Source organism: Catharus ustulatus, chromosome 6 (genome assembly GCF_009819885.2).
Source record: "Catharus ustulatus isolate bCatUst1 chromosome 6, bCatUst1.pri.v2, whole genome shotgun sequence".
Taxonomy (NCBI): domain Eukaryota; kingdom Metazoa; phylum Chordata; class Aves; order Passeriformes; family Turdidae; genus Catharus; species Catharus ustulatus.
In genome coordinates, this window is record NC_046226.1 from 7705308 (window position 1) to 7724922 (window position 19615).

General features: G+C 43.8%; 2 protein-coding genes across 3 annotated transcripts in view; one reads left to right on the forward strand and one right to left on the reverse strand.

Moving 5' to 3' along the window:
- The window catches only part of BRF1 (BRF1 RNA polymerase III transcription initiation factor subunit), a 172174-nt gene that overhangs the window by 78948 nt on the left and 73611 nt on the right, over window positions 1–19615 (forward strand). The window contains exons 6-8 of the mRNA XM_033061894.2: window positions 7698–7847; window positions 9406–9499; window positions 19153–19279. Of these exons, the coding sequence (XP_032917785.1) occupies window positions 7698–7847; window positions 9406–9499; window positions 19153–19279 (371 nt within the window). The remainder of the gene's footprint in view (window positions 1–7697; window positions 7848–9405; window positions 9500–19152; window positions 19280–19615) is intronic.
- Window positions 802–4267, reverse strand: BTBD6 (BTB domain containing 6). Of its 2 annotated transcripts, XM_033061896.1 has the most exons (5): window positions 3640–4267; window positions 3096–3390; window positions 2814–2904; window positions 2420–2538; window positions 802–2192 (listed from the first exon to the last, which is right to left on the reverse strand). In XM_033061896.1, the coding sequence occupies exons 2-5, from the start codon at window positions 3299–3301 to the stop codon at window positions 1160–1162; spliced, it is 1449 nt and encodes a 482-aa protein (XP_032917787.1). In that variant the 5' UTR covers window positions 3302–3390; window positions 3640–4267; the 3' UTR covers window positions 802–1159. The 2 variants fall into 2 exon arrangements, with proteins under 2 accessions (XP_032917787.1, XP_032917786.1); XM_033061895.1 differs by having other exon boundaries at window positions 3096–4267.

Below are 19615 nucleotides of genomic sequence, written 5' to 3' on the forward strand. Positions count from 1 at the left end.
AGTACTCTCTTCCAACCTCATCCTAAGATTTACAAAATGCAGTAAATATTTCTAATTGGCTCAGCTATGATCATGAGACATTTAAGAAAAAAACAAGTACTTTCATCAGTTTCTGAGAACAGTATTAGCACAAAATGATTGCTGATAATGCTCTGTTTTCCAAAAAAGAGCAGGAAGAAAGATCAACAGCCTTTTTTTTTTTTTTTCTGCGAGGTGGCTTATTTCTAATTAGTAATCCTAAGTGAACCTAAACACCATCTTGCAAGTATTTTTCTAATGCCTGCTGCTCTGTATAAGGATGGGATGTAAATTCAGATAGTGTCTGCCAGTAATACAGCCCTGGGCTAAATTTGTGATGCCACTGAATTAATTAACTTCATCTGTGTGTACTGACTCTGGCCATTCACAGGGGGTGTAGTTTGACAGGTGCAAGTGGCAGTGTTGCTGTTTGGTGGGCAGGCTGGAGGGTAACAGAGATGCTTCATGTGAAAGGGCATTAGGAGTTTTCAAATATAAACACAGGATGATTGTGATCAGCTTTGATCACACTGATGGTTTGTCTATGTTCAGCTTGGGCAACACACAAAAAAACTCTGAGCTTCCTCAAATGCCAGCTCCTTTTCTCATGAAGGGAAAATAAAGGCTGCTGCTGGATAGATTCAGTTACCAAGAGAGGGAACTGTCCCTCTTTGCTGGGTGTGGAGACACACAGGGACCAGACTACAGTGTCATCACCCCTGTTAGCAGTACATGAATTAACACACACGAGCCATAAGGTCAGCAAAGATCAAGTACACAGGATTTAGGGCAAGTAAAAATGTTTTATATTTCACAGATTCATAAACTGCTCTAGTTTAGAACATTCTGTTTGAGTCAGCTGCAGTCTGCAAGTTAGTTATCTATATACAAAATAAATGCACAGTACGTGCAAAATTTAACATTTTTCTGCATGTTGCAGTCTTAATAATTAAGTCAAATAGCTTATGAATAAATAAAATAAGATTAAATTCAAGAGCATTCCTTCACTTATTTGTATAGCCTGATGTAGCAGATAGGTAAGTAGCATAACATTCCATACTGCTGCAGAGTTCGTAGTAAAACCGAAAAATCCCTTAATGTGCATCATTGCAGCACTGGAATACAATCAAGGTGAAATGCATCATGCATAGAAAATGAGCTCAGGTATTTGTCCTCCTTGTACTCCGGTTCCATTAGTACTGTCCGAGGAGCACTGGAACTGGAACGTCACTTTCCCGCACTGCACTTCAGTCATTCCCTCTTGTCCGAAGTAACTGAGTTCGTTACCATCAAGAATAGCACTTACATTGTAAAATGTGTCTTGCTCAACCTGCACAGGGTGTTCAAACCACACAGAGAAGGTGTTGCTGGAGCCGTCGGAGGTAAACTTTGTCAGATTTTGAGCAAGGACAACACCTAAGCGCTTCAGTTCGATTTTGACGCTGTATTCAGCTTTGCCACAGCTTGACCCATACAATCCCAGTCCTGCTATAAATATCCGTTTGTCTACAGCAAACTGAATACTGTCACATCTGCCCCGGTACCTCCACTGATTGCTGCGATACGCAGACGACTGGAACCGGTGGCAGCGCTGAGGCACGAGTCCTTTTCTTTTCGTCAGAGGGAACTCTAATTTGGGTTTATTTGCGGCTGTGTACCATAGGAATATGTTGTGAGTCTCCTCAAGTGTGAGGATGTCAGACTGGGCAGCTCCGTTGGCAAACTCTTCCAAAGTCATGGTTGGAATCCGCACCAAGTACAAAGCTTTCCCTAATACATTCCTCTTGTTGCGCGGCGTAACCGGCAGCCCTTGCCTTTTGCATTCGGCCTCTGCCCAGTTGAGAACAGCCTCGAAAACTACCACTTCCTTGGTGTTGAGTGCTTCCCGGGTTACAATGATCTCTAGTGTTTGTTGATCTATCTCACAGAAGCCCTCCGACTTCAGTGCCATTTCTGCCTGAGCATCAATCACTTCCCAGCAGCGCTGCGTCAGCTCTGGCTCCTCGAAGAGCCTGCTCTGAGACAGCAGGACACAAGCGTTCTTCGCTTCTAAGCTGGTCTCCAAAAAATTGACGCAAGCCTTTGCTAGGGCCGGCACGATGTACTTCTTGGCAGCATACAGCGTAGCCAGAACTGTGTCAGCTTCCAGGTCTATTTCATCACTATACATGTATCTAGATGGAGGGGTGAAAAAAAATTAGTTTCTCAGGGGAAAAAAAAATAGGCCATGAAAATAATCTATAGTCGTCTTTGCTGGCAGTGAATCTGACATTCAGTATTTGTCAGCACATTAAGTAAACAGCAATAAGTGCATATTGCACAATGTCAATTAGGAGATGTATATTTTATAAGCTACTTTGATTCTGTCCATGTAATTAGCAGACTTGTAGTGGCCACTTACTTTAATAGGATTAGAAAGGCTGCAGGTTCCACATCTGGTATATGGATTTCAGATTTGACCTCTGCGAGATCGCCATAAAACATAGCATAGAAGACAGAGCTACCAACTGCCAAAACATACTGGAAAATAAAGAGAGAGAAGCCTCAGTAACACGGATCAGGAACAGCTGAGCGTGCTGGCTTTGCTAAAAGCTACATTTAGCGAAAGTTACAAGCTGCAGTGGAAACAGAACACTGCCTTAGACTGCTCCCTTTAATTTCAGTGTATGTGAATTACTTCTGGGATTAGACAAGAGCTATAATTAGGAAAAAAGAAGCAGAACCTATATATAAGACAGGGGGGAGAAGGCAACCTGCACAGCAACATTAAAAAGCCAAAAATTATCTACACAAACCTTATGGGCAGGAACTTTCTTGGATGCCCCTGGCGGGCCCACGATGAAGTGAACGTCAGCCATGAGTTCGTTATTGAACATCAGCGCGTTCCTGCAAGCAGGGGAGGGGGGAGAAGCCGCGTTAGCCGCGGGCTGCCCCTCGCCCGGTGCCCCAGCCTCCCGCCGGCGGCCCCCGGGGCTCCAGCCCAGCCCTGCGCTCTCGCCTGGCCGGGCGCAGGTGCACAGGGCGGGCGCCTCGCTCTCCCGCCCGCCCGGGGAGGGTCCGGCGGGCCTGGCCCTTACCTCTCCCGCAGCGTGGGATGGAAGGATTGCCAGTTGGCGCTCTCCAAGTTGTTGTTGTTGAGGTTTTGGAGCTGGGGCGGCGGGGGCGGCTGGGCGCTCTGCTGGAGCTGCAGGGCGTTCTTCTTGCTGTTGGCAGCGGTGGCGGCGGCGGCGTTGCTGTTTGCAATGTTAGTGTTGGTGCTGGCAGGGTAAAGTTCTGCAGCCATCTTCTTCTTCAGGGACAGGGGCACTATCTCATAGCATCCTGGCACCTTGCCGTTTGACCTCACACTCTTTTTGGACTTCTTTAAGGTCTCTGGAAGCAGAAGAAAAAAAGTCAAACACTTCATGATCCTGCCATTGAGGCAACCATGGGGCAGTGGCATGAGCAAGAGAACTAACAGATCCCAAATGCGAGTCCCACTATCAGGATATTTTGTACGCTTCTAGATGCAGGGTGGCCTTTGGTTTTTTTGGAGTGTGTGCCCGCTCTTTGGTTCCCGGCCCGACGCACCTTTCCGGGGGGAAAGGGGTGATGCTGTGCCGGATCAGTGCCAGCGCTCACCTTGGCTTCTGGGGGGGTCCCAGCCTCCACGGCACTGCCACGACTGCAGCGGGGAGCCCGAGCGGGGCCGGCAGGCAGTTCCTTCCCCGAGGAACGGGGAGAGAAAAATTAAAAAAAGGAAAAAAAAAAAAAAAAAAAGGAGAAACAAAAAAGGCAAAATCCAGCAACAAAACCCCAGGAATCCGGCAGAGGCGGTGGGTCAGGAGCGAGAGTCAATCCACAAATCCTCCGAGTGCAGCAGCCCGGCGAGGGTGAAGCGCAGCCAGCCGCCCGATCCCCGCTGCCAGCGCTCCGCTCCGTCCTTCCCGGCCCGGCGGGGGCACATCCGCGGCGGCCGGGCCGAGCCGAGGCGGCGGCTCCCTGCAGTCCCGCTCCCGGGCGGCCCCGCCGCCGCTCGCACCAACTTTGCTCCGGTCCCCGCGGCGGCCGCCGCTGCTGCTGCTGGTGGTTGTGGTGCCGCTGCTGCTCCGCGCTCCTCCCACCCGCGGCAGGGGCGCTGCTGTCCGCGGGGCGCCCTGGCTCCTCGGCGGCGGGCGGGAGCGATGCGGCGCTGCCCTGGGCGCTCCCTTGGCGGTGGGACGCAGCGCTGCGCGGCCGGGCTCAGCGCGGCTCTGCCGGGCCCTGCCTCCGCCTCCCGCACTAAGAGGCAGCGTCCACGCCGCGCGTCACGGCCCCCTCGCCAATGGCGAGCACCGGGGCGCGGCGGGGAAAGGGCCGCCCCCCGCCCGCTCGTCATCGGCTCCCCCCGTGCCTACGTGCGCAGCGCCGGGAGCCCGCCGGGAGCGAGCCCCGCGGTCCCCCCGGTCCCCCCGCGATCGGTGCCCCCGTGCCGCCCGGTGTCCGCGCTCCGGCCGCAGCGGGACGGGCGCGGAGGGACGCGGGGCAGCGCGGGGGCAGCGCGGCGGAGGCGGCGGCCCCGAGCGCGCAGCGCCGTTCCCGTGCGGCCCGGGCGGGGGCGCCGCCGCTCCGCGCTGCGCTGGGCGGGCGGGGGAGCCGCGCTGCTCCCGGGGCGCGGGGGGCACGGCCGCGGCGGGGCTGCTCCGGCCCGGGGACGCTGCTGGGTTCCTCCCCTTTCCCCGCAGTGCCCCGCCTGTGCGCGCCCTCCCCGCCCGGCCGTCCCGCCCATCCTCCGGGATGTTCGCAAGGGCTGTACCCCGCTGTGCCCGCTCTCTGGGGGCGACCTGCCGTGGGGATCGGGACCTGCGGCGGGGATCGGGACCTGCAGCGGGGATCGGCTCCCGCCGCGCTGCGGGCCCTGCCGCTTTCGGTGGGAAGGAGGATTCTTTCGAGCACGGCTCGAAATTGTTCTGGCATCCCTCTTAGTGACAGTGTGGCATCAAAGTTCTTCCAAAAGTCCAAGTTTCAAGTCAGAATTGGGATCAGGAGAGAAGGGAAAGACTTCAGCAGAACACCTTAAAACATGAAGTAATGTTTTACTTGTGATCTGCTTCATGGCCCCCAACATCCCCTTTGAGGAGAACCAGGGGGGTTTTGCCCGACTGTAACTTGCTGGTGTGGTGGGGTTGCAGCCCCAGAAATCACCCAAAATCCAAGGGGACCCTCGGTGTGCCCGTGCTGGTTTGGTGCCCCTGGAACGAAGCAATGTGTTTGGGGTTTGTACCTTCTAACATTTGTTACTTATTTTCAAATGTTTGCATCCATGCAGGACTTGTCTATGCTAACCTGGGCTCAGCCTCTGATTTATATATACACTGTTACTTTTTTTGGTTTCTTTAAGGCTTACTGTTTAAAACCCACCCACGTATTCATTTTCTGACTGTTTGGTAGCTTCAAAATTCAAATTAACGATGTGCAATGTTTTGTCAAATGACCTGTGGGCATGAATGCCAGCAGAAATGTCTGAATAGCTGCAATGCAAATGTGTAAATTCACCCGAAATTCAGCTCTGAAACTCAGCTCCAGAGAGCGAGCTGAGAGTTACTTCTTGTGATCTAGTGGTGAATTTACATCTGACATGTTTCATAGAATGCCAGTAATTCTGGTCCAATTGATAGTGTTACTAAACTGACCAAAGTTTGGTCCTGTAAAGTTTGACTCCAAGTCAATAACGGATTGATTGACGAGTGATAACTGGAAGGGCAGTTTTCCTGAAGTTTGTTTGCATTGTGTACTATTCTCATTAATGCAGTCCAGTTCTAGAAAGTGCCCCTAACAATGGTAAGTGTGATTATTGTACCTCTCCAAAGTGAGCTATTGAAGGTTACTTGATTTGTGCTCAAACCAATAACAGGGTTACAAAGAAAATTGTCAGGGGAGGGAGGCCATTCCAAAGATGCCAGATGGATTTTACCAAAATTCCCCCAAGTGGCAAGGTTTAAATATCTTCTGCTAATAGTGTATCGGCTAACAGGGTGGCCAGAAGCATTTCCAATTGTTTCAGCAGCTACAGGATTAGTAACAAATAATTCCAAGATACTGGACTGTGGAAGCAATAGACTCAGACAGGGGAACTCATTTTACTGGAAAGATCCTTCAAGGAGTTACGACTGCTTTAGGAAAACCATGGAACCTCCGTATCCCCTGGCACCCCCACAGCTCAGTCTGGGTTAAAAGAATGAATGGAGAAATAAAAAAAACACTTTCTGAAGCTGGTGATAGAAACTAGGATGCCATGGGTATGGCTTTGGCAAGAATAAGGGCCAGAACCCAAAGGAGATATTCAGGTATCTCTCTGAATTGATGCTGGAATTCCTTACCTTTGTAATTCTCAACCTAGTGGGAGGTGGAAATAAGTGATGGATATTTAGAACAGTGTGTGGTCAGGATACTGCCCATGAAGCTGGGCACTCTCTGGATAAGAAGAGATGGAAAAGCAAACCAGGCATTGCACGTGTTCCTGTAGTGCCAAGAGCAAAGTTTAAATATATGTTGAACCCCAGGGTATGGCTTCAGAAGGACTGGGGTTTTTGTTGTTGAATTTGGAATATGTCATTTCTCTAGAGTAGAGCTTCATAAAATCATACTTGGAAGTGCAGAATACCTGTCCTTAGAACCATGGGGATTGGTAAAGTTTTCCTAAACCTTTGATTTTTTGGGTCATGTTTGGGAGGAGACTGCAGCCTGGAATTTCTTCAGTTTTGAGGGAGTTTGAGGTTGGAAGTTCTTGCTTTTTAAGTGCTTTCATTTAAATGCTTCTGCAGGGCTGACAGGCATTATCACCTATGGTGTGATCTTGGTAATTATGGATAGCAACAGGGCATCATTGTTAGAACTTGGTGCTAAATGAAGCTGCTTTGATTAGTTGTAAATCCCTAAGATTTTTCCAGTGTTTTGAGCTGAATTTTTATCTATTTAAGTGCCCACATAGGGGACCAGCAGAGGAAATTGAGTTGAGCCTAATAGTTAACAATTTACCGTACATCATGGATTTTCGGTCAAGTGATAAAAGGCTGGCAGGAAATGAGAAATTGATATCTCAACTAAGAGTAAACATGTGTTAAGTGTAGCTTTTACAAGATTGTTTGATAAATTATAAATTGGTTTAGGCAGAGCACAATCTGTACTGACATATTTTGGTTAGTTTTGAAGCTGATAACACCAACGCTTGAAATAAGTTTATACATCTGGAGGCAGATCTGTGGCTGATGTAAATTGTCATAGTGATAATGATGTTAATTGGGTTCCAGCATTTTATGCTGATGGAAGTCTGCCTAAGTGTCTGTAATAAACAGTGTTTTGTACTCTTGGAATATGAGTCTGAGAAGCAGCTGGAATTAACTTTGAAGGTAACTAGATTTTTGTTAGGGAGGATTTTAAGTGAATTAAGTTTTTTCAAGCTTAGTTGGTAGTTAGGTTTGAGATGAAACGTGCAAGTCATCTTGTTACTTTCTGAGAGATGTTAGAAGTTTTGGGCCTAAATCATGTCCTCATTCTGCAAAAGCTTTTGTATATGCTTTACTTTGAGCATGATTTCCCTGATATTACTAACGCTGCTCACATGTCACAGTCAGTGTGTGCAGCCTTGGAAGAGAAGACTAATGTATAAGAATTTCCTAAATTGTTAGGGTTAGACATAACTGTGCTCCTTTCTGTTGCAGATCCGTGTTTGTATATTCCCCGTTTTGCGCACATGCTGGAGTTTGGGGACAAGAACCACGAGGTGTCCATGACAGCGCTGAGGCTGCTGCAGAGGATGAAGCGGGACTGGATGCACACCGGGCGCCGGCCCTCGGGGCTCTGCGGGGCAGGTATGTCAGAGCCTGGGGCCCACAGCAGCTGGGATGGGAGAGCCTGGAGCAAATGAGGGCTTCCCCTTTGCATTGGTAATACCCACTTCTAGGGGTTTTGTTCTGTCAGGCATCTACAGATTATATAGGACTTCATTGAAATAGTTTCTGAAACTATAACTTCATTTTTGCCCTTGCTCCTACAGTACTTGCTCAGACCCTTTGTAGCTTGCAGTTTGAAATTTTTTTAAGCTCCTTTCTGGTGCTTTTCTTGCCCCCACTCTGCAGGCTCTAGCTGCTGAAAGGTTTTTTTTGTCAGCTAAAATGACACCATTAGTGCAAGCACTTTGATTTGTGTCTTTACACAGAGTCTTATGCAAGAAGTGCCCTCTTTGACCTGTTTTGTGAAATTATTTTTCTCTCTTTCTTCATCTTTTTCTGAGATCCATCGCTGTCATGATGCTTGCATAAAACCTATGGATTTGGGAGGGCCAGGTTAAAAGATAGTAGCCAGTGGGGTCAGTAACAAAGAGTGTAGGTAGTCACAGAGTTCATGTATGTGCTTTATTTTATTTGAAAGATATTACATGTCTATGCATGAATGAGAAGTAATACTCAAACCTTTGAAAACCCAGGACTATGCATTTTTTTGACATTTCTAGCCCCTTTTTGTTAATAGTACTTGATTGTTGTGCATTGCCAAAAATTTGAGTATAGACTATGGGAGAGCAGTCTGCTCTTTGATGCACTACGTGGACTCTCTCCACATGAGCAAGTAATTTAATTCAACAGACACAGATCAATAGATGAAAGCAGGTGGTGCTGAGCCCCCTCCATCCATCCATGCAGTATGCAGCTCACGTGTTGGGCTGTGGGCTGGGCTTAGTTTGGTTCCCTGGCTTAAAAGTCTGTGCCACACATAGCTCAAATGACCAGCCATGACATTCCTGTTAGGAGCAGTTTAAACTCATACCACAAGTGGAGCTCTGGTTTAGTTTCCTCTATAAAAACATTTTTTTATGCTTAAAACTGCTCTATGCAGTGAGCTACTGAATGGTGAGTGGGGGTGGTGCTTCAAAACAGAGCTGGTGCTCTGAATCAACCCCTCCTGTAAATTCAGCTGGTTATCTGGCTGTGTAGAGCATGTTGCAGGAGAGCACTTGGGCACCAGCAGGACAGGGGTAGTAGTGGCAGCAGTGAGTAACCAGCTTGGGCACATTTAGTGTTTCTCTGGAGATCTTTTTATTCAGAAGGACAGAATTCTGTGAGTTCTGCTTAAAAGATGGTAACTGAAATAAGCGATCATTGAAACGTTCTTGTGCTGTAGATAACCGTGGCTTCCCAAATGTTAAAGCACATAATTTTTCAGGGTGCAACTTGCACTTGGCTTGGTGGGTAGAAGGCAAAGTTTGTGAAGTCAAGTCCATCACCATTATTCAGGGACACAGCTGAGCATAGGCATTTACAGCTCTTTAGCTGAAGGCAGAGACAAAGAGAAAATATAGTTACCTGACTGTTTTCTCTTTCCTTCAGGAAATTTCTCTTTTTTTGATATTAACTTTCCCTGCTTGTTCTCTAGCTCTGCTAGTGGCAGCAAGAATGCATGATTTCCGACGGACTGTTAAAGAGGTCATCAGGGTGGTGAAGGTTTGTGAGTCTACATTAAGGAAAAGGTCAGTGCTGTCTTACTGCTTTTATCTTTCATTTACAGTACTGAACAGTGATATAGTCTAAAGTAAATGCATATTGGGGAAAACCAGGTTATTTTCATAAGTGCTGTGAATCAGATCAGTATATGTTTTAGCTGGTCATTTTAAAGTACTAGCACCTTGTCTCTTATGTAAGGCCTCAAATGCTTACAAAGATGGTAAGGTATTTAACAGATGAAGAATTGAAGGCAAAATAATGCTGTGTCAGTAATATTAACAGTATTGTCATGTCCTCAGAAAAAATAATTTATTGATTTTCAAAGCTGACTGTCTGCTGTGAGATTTTTTTTTCATTAATACAGAAGCCAAGTGATGAAAAGTCTTGTCTTTAAACTGTTATTGAACACCTTTCAAGTCTTTAAGTTTGTTATTGAACTTTTCAAAATATTTTGCTGAAGTGTTCATTTTTGGTTGTGTTGCACTGCTAATAAAAAGAAGACAGTACTGTGAATCTAATGATAAGTTCAGTGAAGGATCCCCTGAAAGTGTGAATTTTCTAAGTACCTTTTGTGTGTTTGTATTTTTAAAGATTAAGTCGTATTTCTCGTAGTTTAATGGTGTAAGCAGATACCCAGTTTCTGTAATTTTACTTTTGAAAAGTTGTAGCATACTCTTTCTCCATAGGTTGAGTTAAAAATGACCTAACTGAAATACCATGATTTTTGTTGTCCACAACTGGAAATTTTTCTATCACCAATATATTCTGATATTTGTTCCCCCAGCATCTGTCTTTAGAAAACTTCCTTAGTGTCTCTCTTCACTTGGCTGGGATCAGCTTAAGCACATCCAACTGAGCCTAATACTTGTTAAAAATATTCACTTATTAATTGTGGAAAATGTTTTTGCCCCAGATCTTCATTGGTGGAACAGGAATGATGCTATTTTCCAACTGTGCATGGGTGGTATAAGGATAAATTTAAAGTGTTTTAAATGCTTCAAGGTACTACAACTATAAGGATGAAGCAATACCAATGTCACTTTTTTTTTCCTCTGGCCAAAAGGTCATGTGTTTTAGTTATGCATTTTGTATGATTAATGAGTTATGCACTGCAATCTACTCCAAGACGCTTTGCTTAAATAGCTAAAGAGTTTGTACTTACTAAGAAAATAAGCATAATAAATTAGAGTTGGAAGGAAAATTAATTTGAGCAATTGTTTCAAGTGAGAAAATCTTACTTCAAAATTCATGCTTTGAAATGTTTACTCAAGTCACACACATCAACTAAAATGACAGCCTTATTTACTTTGACAGGGTAAACGTGACAGCTGAATTATTTTCAGGCAGCTATAATTACAACTATTTATCACGAATCTATAAATTTGATTGATGTTTTTCAAATAAGAGCACGTTATATAGTATTTAACGAAGGCAAATAAAAAAAATACCTTTGAATAACTCTTTCTGCACTGCAGTTTTTTTCCTCTTCTTTCAAGAATTCCTTTCAAAATGCCATCAAATAGAAGTTGTCTAAATGAATAAGAACTTATTTCACATTCTTAAAAATTCCTTTGCTTCTCAGTTTGATGTGCAGTTTTATTTCCTTTTAATTATAGTTACTCTGGTTGGTAAAGAGTAGCTGCTGCTGTGTTTTATGAAGGTGTTGGATGCTGTGCTCACTGCTGATGGCTTTGCCCTGACAGCTCTGGAAGTGAAACCCCACATGAATCCAGATCATGCTGACACTTCCAGCCTGCAGGTTCTGCTGTGTGGTTTGATTTAACTCCCAGTTGGCTTCTTGGGGAAAGCACAGCCCATTGGAAACTGGGTTTGCTTTCGGTGTCTGTGGCACAAGAAGACCCCATGCGATGTGTGTCTGCCTGGGGGGGACAGGAATGTGTGGATGAGGATGCAGGAATGATGCTCTTTAAGGAATCCTGATTGGGAAGTCCTGAGAATGTTTGGGGAAGACCCTCAACAGGGGTGGCAGGCCTTCCTGAGAAGGGCACTGTTTCTGGTCCTGGCAGTGCAGAGTGCAGGTGCTGGGACTGGATTAGTTCACCCTGCTGTCCATCAGCTGGAGAGCACCAAGCCCATGTGCCTGGAGGCTGTGTCCCCTTGCACTGCTCTGGGCTGGAGGAGTAGCTCTTAGGAGGAGGTTCACAAAAATGTGAAGTATCTCCAGGTCATAAAAATTCATGACCTGGTCATAAGGAGAATTTGTTTTGGAAGGAAAAAGCAACAAAGCATGGCCCATGTGTGCTGTCACTCATCTTTCAATCAGGATTTCTTAATTTGGGCGTCAATTTAGTTAAAAAGGAGTGTTTGTTTATTTTTTATGTGAGTGGGTTTTCAGTAATATTCGTAGGGAAAACTTTGTAGTCACTTTTCAGGGCCTTCTAGCTTTATGTTTTGAAGCACACAATTAAAATGTAAAGCTTGTTGCTGTTGTTGAAAGTGAACTTATTAAATATTAATAAATGCACTGATAATTCTATCTCATTTCCAGTCTAATTGAAATTATATTAACTTATATATCACTTTATGTATTCAAAGTACTGTACAAATATTAGCTAATTAGTCAAATTGTTATTTTCTATGTAATCATCCGTGGAGGTAGCAGAAATTAACTTTTAATAAACCCAGTCCTTTTATTTAGTTCAATCCTCACATTTGTGTTCAGTGCACCTGTCTTCACCTCTGTCTTTTTAACCTTTGAATACTCTTCCCCTTCATCTTTTTATTCAACTCTTGCATGCTTTCTCTGCATTCTACATTTTGTGTTATCTTCAGTAGGAGTAATTCTTCTGATACTTGTCCATTGTGCATTATCTAATACTGTGCGGCCCTTACGCCTGTTTGAAGATCTTAGGCACTTCTTCCATAGAAATTAAAAAAAAAATGAGCTTATCTTTCCTAACATTTGCATTTTGCTGCTTTGACTTATACACTTTATCCTTAAATTGAACTGCTTTTTGCATAAAAAATACTATTTTTCAGTTCCATAAAGCACTATCTGCTAAAAAACTTATTTGTGATGGACTTCAGAAGCAGTAAAGCTTCATTTAGAAGAAATTGGAATTAAAGGCTGGAATGGGTTTAAATAGCTTGTTTTTGAGGTGAATATTTTTTTTGTCACAGCATCATAGTGTTTTGGGAAGGAAGGCAAGACTTGTTACGAAGGAGCTTCATTTGCCAGTTTTAGATGCTGCAGGGACTTTCATAAATGGGGTCCTTTGCTTATATCCTGGGGACCCTGTTACTGCTCTTTCAATGACTGAGGTGGTAATTTTCTGAAAAAATTAAAGATTTATGCGTAGAGATAAATGTCCTGAATGTGCTGCCTGCAGCTTTTCTTTTTTCTTTTTGTTTTTTTTTTTAATTTCTGTAATATGTGGCTGGCATGAACCTCGTGTCCTAGCTCCCAGTGCTGTCTCAAGCTGGGCAGATGCAGAGAGGAGCCTGGAGTCAGGATAAGAAGGGAAGGTAACAGGGACATGGGTGGCTGTGAGGTGGCTCTGAGGTTGTTATTTGTAACACCAAAGCCCTATCAAGGCCAGGACTGAAGGGAAAGGTGTGTAGAAGTCAGTGTGGGGCTGTGATCCGAGTACAGCTGTGCTAGAATTCTGTGCAGGGTTTCCAGGGATTCAGTGAGAGCTGGGCACCTGAGGTGTTTGAGCATGGAGGGGCTGAGGATGCTCAGAATGTCACAGTCATGTGAGGGCTCTTGCTTGAAGTGTGATGTGGAGAGAAGCCTTTAGAATGCCAGGAAATTTATTTCATGTAAAGGACCTTGTGGTGGTGTCTGCTCTGATCTCAGCTCAGCAGCCAAGCAGCTCCTTCGCTGGCTGCTGCTGCCATAAGCTAAATTGAGAAATATCTCATGTCTCCAGTTAAATCAATTCAAGTGGCTTACAGATGATTTCTAGAAATCTTCCTAGTATGGTGAGTAGAATACAACTTGATCCACGTGGGCTGATACTGCATACCTTTGTAAGTTGGAGTCTGGTTTAATAAAAAAGGTTTTATTTCTGAGGAATCCAATTTCACAGGCAATGTTCCTGTTTATAAATCCAGCTTCTATACAGTTAGCAAGTTAATACATTAATTAGATTCCTAATATATTTTAGTACATCATACTTAAACATATAATTTCAAAATGACTTGGTGACTGTTACTTTTGAAACAACCAGTAACTTATTTGCACTAATTCAGGCCTAGATCTTGTAAATAGTTTTCCCAGGTTTGACTTTCCTATCTGAGTAGCTGTTAAGAAATGAAACAGCTCTATTTTTCTTTTCCAGGAGAACACAGAGTGCTCTTGACAGACCACAGCAGAGGAACCATGCTAATGAAGCAGAATTTTAAGGAATGCTAACACATTTTGTTTCATTAGCATGGTGTGAATATTTGAATCAGGGGGGAAAAAAGAAGAAGAATTTTCAGGTGGTTTGGACTGACAGAGTTCTGGGATGGCCAGGGATGTGCTGGTGGGATTATCCAGGGGTGGACAGTGGTCCTCAAGTGTTAATGCAAGTTAACTCTGTAAGCATTTGTAGTATCAGGGCTTTAAAATTTATGCTAATGATTTTGTGACAGTTTTATATCTCTGTGTTACTGTAAGTAACAGGAACTAATTCTAAAGGGTGCTTTATTTAGTGCGATCTTTAGAGTTACCTGTTCTTAATACTTAGAGAAACATCAGAGCAAATGAGCCCCATAAATTATCAGTCACCTATTAATTGGAAGTAAATGACTGTGTGTATGCTCTCAGACCATTGCAAAAAGAGGTGATGTGTATTAATGTTGGAAGTTGTGTAAAGGTGAGAATATTTCTCTCTACAGTTGCATTTGGCTGGGAACAGACAACCTAATTTAGCACAGCTTGGTTGATAGGTTGTAAGTTGTAAAACCACAGCAACTGGATCACCTCTGATTTTGTCCTTACTTTTAGTAATGAGATACTCCTTCATACAGGCTTAAAACTACCTTTTCTATTACTGCAAGTACATGTAAAATTATATATATTAGAGTGTTTACATAGCAGGGGATTACTCTTCTATTTACTTACTGGTGGCTACTGGAAAACTTTTTGTTATGTCATGAAGGAAGCATTTAATAACTATTTCAGATATGTGTTCTATATTAAGTATCACTTTTGGGGTATGTGTTTACATACTTCCATAAATAGTTCACATGTAAACATTGTATGGTTTGGAAAAAAATAAGGAGAGAAGGATGATGCAATAGGCTGTTAGATTCGTAGTGTGGAAACAGTGATGGTTTGAACACCAGTGTGAATTCTGAGTTTCTCTGCTGTGGGTGCACAGGTTTGGAGTGGCAGCAAGCACTGATGAGGATTAAATTAAAACTGTGGGGATATTCTCAATATTCTGGTTCTTCACTAAGACACAAAAGTAAATCCCTTATGTTTCCAGAGTTTGGAATTGTCTGAGGTCAAATTAGCTGATCTGTTGCTAGAATATTTGTAGTTGATGCAATGGTTAAGATCATGTAGATACCATGTTAAGTTATTACTTATGGTTTTAATTATATTGTTAATTTGGGAAAACTCAGGGGAGTTTAATTACTAACACCAGTTTATCTTGCATTAAAGGTTCTTTTTCATATATTTCTGCTAACAGTGTGGCATATTCAGGTTATTATTTTTCTAATCCATTGATAAAATACTTTAAGTACTTTAAAAAGACCTCTCACAACAGGTAACTTAAAGGCTGATGACTCAGGCTAAACCCCTTATTCCCTTTTTAAAAAAACAGCTGTCTCTGAAGTAGTAATTTGTTTGCCCTTCTGTAGGGAGATAGCTCAGCTCATGCTGCCTGCTTTCTGGAGCTTGATGCTGATTGTGTATAGATAGAAGGACACCATGGCTGTTCCTGAATGGTCTCTGCTTAGAAGTTCCTTTTGGGCTTTGAACTTGGGCTCTTGAAGCTTTTGTGAGCTGGACTCCAGAAATCCTTACTCTTTTGTGTGCTTTGTTGCACGCCGCTGCTGCAGAATCTCAATTAAACACTAAAACTGAGCCCTTAGCTGTGCACCTGAGTCTGTTTTTTCCATCTCTGTAGACTGGATTCAAGAGTCTCCTCTGGAGGGTATCCCTGGAACAAAAACTGAGTAAAAAAGGCACTGCATGTAACTTCAAAATGATTGACCCATTTTCCCTTATTGGGAGTTAAATTAAGTGTGAACAGAATCGGTTTACTGGTTTGTGCACAAAAGTGCTTTATCAGAAGCAGAGGTGTGGTTTTGTCTCTAAATGGATGAAACAACAACTGTGGAAATTTTTCTTTGTAAAAAAGGGTTGGGGTTAGAGGCAGATGACACCAGGCTCTGGAAAAACTTTTCTCCCAAAGGAATTTTCTTGAAAGAGTTTGCTGTGAGAAACTGTAAGGGGACGGTTTATACTGGAAGTTGAATCTTAGCCTGAGCTTTAGTGGTTGCCTCTGCTTTGACTATAAATAGAAAATCCTTGTCTGCCAAATTTCAATTTTTAGAGCCTTTTTGAATTTGTGCCAAGGAAATAATATTTTAATTTGTATATCTGTTTATTTTCCCGCTGTCTGTGCATAACTTAAAGTGGCAAATCTTATTAAATTTTTTTAGGTTAACAAAAGTGAAAAATTAACTTGGATAGCATTTTTATGTGGGACTTAAAAATAGCCTGTAGCTATTTTTTTTTCCTGAAGCCACTCCCTTGCCCCTGAAATTATTGTGTTTATAATTAAGGTTGTGTCAGTTTTTCTTAACTGCCAAACTAATGTTGTTTCATTTTATGTGGTGCAGACTGCTGCAGCATCAGTTTGTTGCCTCGATGGCATATGTCCAAACAGTAGATAAAATTAAAGAAATGTTTAAAAATACGTAGACAGGGTATCAGCCAATGTAAAATATTGAGGCAGGCGAGTGGTTGGCAAACGCAGGTATTTATTTATATCAAGTTAAAGGAGAAAATGTTGAGTGTGCAGCTTGCTCTCCCACGCAGATGATGCTCTAGCTGGGATCCTGATCATCAGGGATGGTTCCTCATTTTGGGAGAAGGGTTAGAGCCTTTGGGGCAAGACTGGAGAGAAGTGAAAAAATAATGTGCTGCTCTGAATTTGCATCACCACCATCCTGTGCTTAAACTGTGATGCTGGCAGCCCTCCCCTCCCTGCCTGCTTGGCTTGGGTCAGGACTGAGGAAAGGAGGGACTGGGTGCTGGTGGCCTGGTCAGATGGTTGACCCATGCTGTGCTGTGCTCATCCTTGGCAGTAAACATGATGTAGCTGTGTCCTGTCCTAGTGCAGGTACACTGGAGGTGTTGGGAGAGACCCATCCTGCCAGTTCTGGCTTGGGATGGAAGCTGGTGCTTGGGCTGGAGCTTGTACCAGCTCCGGCACACTGGCTCACCCCAGGCTGACGTCTGATGGGTGCAGGGTATGTGACACGAGTCAGGTGGCACTGTGGGCAGGAGAGGGACAGACAGAGCCTCAGGTGTCTGCAGGGGTTAGCTGCTGGCACACAGGCTTGGTCATCTTGTCCCAACCTGGCTTCATGGGTTTTGCTCCTGGTGTTTTCCTGGCTGCTCAGCACGCACAGAGGTGGTGCTGCTTTGGTGGGGCTCTGGCAGCTCATCTCAGACTCAGAGCAAATGTTGGATAAACAAGCTGCCTGTCTTTGCCAAAAGGCTCTTGGCTTTTAACACTGGGAGGAGAGTAATATTTTAAAAAGGTGAGGCTGGTTGGGAGGAAGAGTCTTGCTGAAGTGGGGCTGCCTGTGAGTACCTGATTCATTTGTGGAGAGATGGATGGCTGTTCTTTATTGATTGTGACTGGGGAGATCCATGCTCCTCAAATGATACATGGGTTTGGCATTAAGTGAATCCTGAATTAAAATAACAAAAATAATAGTGCCCTAGCCAGGTTTTCCCTCTAACCTGATAGATGTGGCTCCCTCCTGGAAGGTGGGTAATGCATGCTGGAAGCCCGTTAACGCCAAGAAAGATTTCCAGTCTTTTAATTAAAAGCTGGGTGCTGCTGCTGCCAACAGCATCCTCCTCTCCTTTCCAATTTGATCTGAAAGAGAGGAGGTGGGAGCTGGTCCCTGGTACTCTTGAGGGAAGGGTTTGCGCTGTCAGTCACTCTTAAGTACGTGGCTAATTTGGGGCTTTGTGGAGATGCTTGAATTCCAAATGCAAGTCTAGTTTTTGGAGGCTTTCTTCTCCTCAGCAGCACTAATTCTGGCTGGCATAGCCATGCATGGGCTTCGTGTGCTGCTTGCTGTTGGAGTCACACAGAGGTACCTGGCTCTCTGTGCATTTCATGGCATGAGATGCTGCCTCTGGCCCCTGCTCCAGGAGTGGGATGTCTCCAGGCAAAGTGTCCTGTGATTGCAGCCTGCCTGCACACCTCCATTTGGGCTGCCTTGTCTTGCTCCTCAATTTATAGAGGAAGAAACACAGAGACTGATGAGAATATAGCAGGAGAATGTGGCCTTGTGCTCTTGGCTTTGACCCTGGTGCTGGCTCGAAACTAATTTCTGTCCTAGAGAAAATTCCTTCTTCAGAAGGAGTTTTGTTGCAACCAGAGGTAGAGGAGAGTACTAAGGAGAAAACCACAAGTGTTTTTAGGGGGAGAGAAATGCAGAAAGGTCCTGTGCTGAGAGCACTGAATCTCCATTTTTAGTTCCCTAGCTTTGCAGATGGAAGCTGTTGTCAGCTCTGCTTCCTCTGAAAGATGGGAATATTCCAGCAAAGCAGCTGCAGACCCATCATTGCCATTTTCCCATGGAAAATGTTGATATTATTAAAAGGGCACTTTCTGTCAGAGAAACATTCTGCCAGACGTTTCCTGACCTGGCTTTGTACTTAACCTTTTGTCTCATTTTCTCCATCTGTAAAAGGGATGTGCTTATTCTCAGCCACCTGTATAAAATGCTGGTATTTGTGGATTAAGTTATGACCACGTGGTCTTATTTAAGATTGAATTCCTCTGAAAGACTCATCTGCTTTCATGGCAATTCCCCATGGAGCCAGTCCTATCTCTCACATATGTAGGAATTTTTAAAATGCAAACATTAAACAAATACTAAGTTTATTATTGTCAAATTATGTTCATCCATCTATTTCATTTATGTGATGTGCAAATGATCAATTTATTTTACTACTGCTTCTGTGTGTCCTGGGAAGATTATTTCTTGTCCCTCCTCAGTCTGCTGAAGAGATGTTACTTTTAATGTTTGCTTTGTGTAAATTAATCATGCTGACATATCAGGAAGGTTTTTGAGCAAACTCCTAAACTAGGATGACAGATATTTTATTTGGTGAATCTGTTTTGTTGTTGCTGTTGATAACCAAAGCAGCAAGAGGAGAGGAGTGTGCTGTGCTTCTTGTCTTAGTTTTGACTATGCTTAATTCACTGTAGGGGCTGCAGTATTTCTGTTCAGTCTTTGTTCATCAAGAAAATGTATGTTGCATACTCAAGTAAATCAAAAGCTAATTTGGGATATGAAAAGATACTTTCTTTGCAGCAGATGAAACAATTAGTAGCACTTCAGTTTTAATGTAGTCTGTGTTTGAGCCAGAGTTGCTAAGGATGACATCGCTTCACAGTTTGCAAATTGTATTACTTTCAAAGGAGTTCTTAGAGATGTTTTGGTCATGTGCTGTATGCTTTGCTAGGTTGACAGAGTTTCAAGATACACCAACCAGTCAGCTAACCATAGATGAGTTTATGAAGATTGACTTGGAAGAAGAATGTGATCCTCCTTCGTTTACAGCTGGTCAAAAAAAATTGAAGATACAGCAGGTAAATTCTGAATTGGATGCTCTCTGTGGTTCTTTCCTCTCTCCTCCCTCTGTGCACTCCCTTTTGAATTTAGCTAATGCTAAATCTTAATTGACCAGCCCTTAGTGAGATTTAGTACATTTATTTTGAGGTTCTTGAGAGAGGGATGAGCATTAGTGCATATGGTACCCATTAACTAAAGATATTTTTTGGTTTATTGGCAAAGGAATAGTTTCCCACTGAAAAAGTCACAGGATCAGAAACCATACACTGTTTTTAAGGTGATCTCTGCAGTTGAGAGAAGTGCTATTTTTTAAATAGGTATGAAAACAATAACCCATTTACTTTAATGAGACT

Excerpts from the sequence above, each read along its gene's own strand:
- BTBD6 (XM_033061895.1), bottom strand. The coding sequence starts at position 3,460 with ATGCCACTGCCCCATGGTTGCCTCAATGGCAGGATCATGAAGTGTTTG. Across the intron at positions 2,905-3,095 it reads CATCCCACGCTGCGGGAGAG|GAACGCGCTGATGTTCAATA; the intron begins GTAAGGGCCAGG and ends CCCTGCTTGCAG. Across the intron at positions 2,193-2,419 it reads GCCTTTCTAATCCTATTAAA|ATACATGTATAGTGATGAAA; the intron begins GTAAGTGGCCAC and ends CCCTCCATCTAG.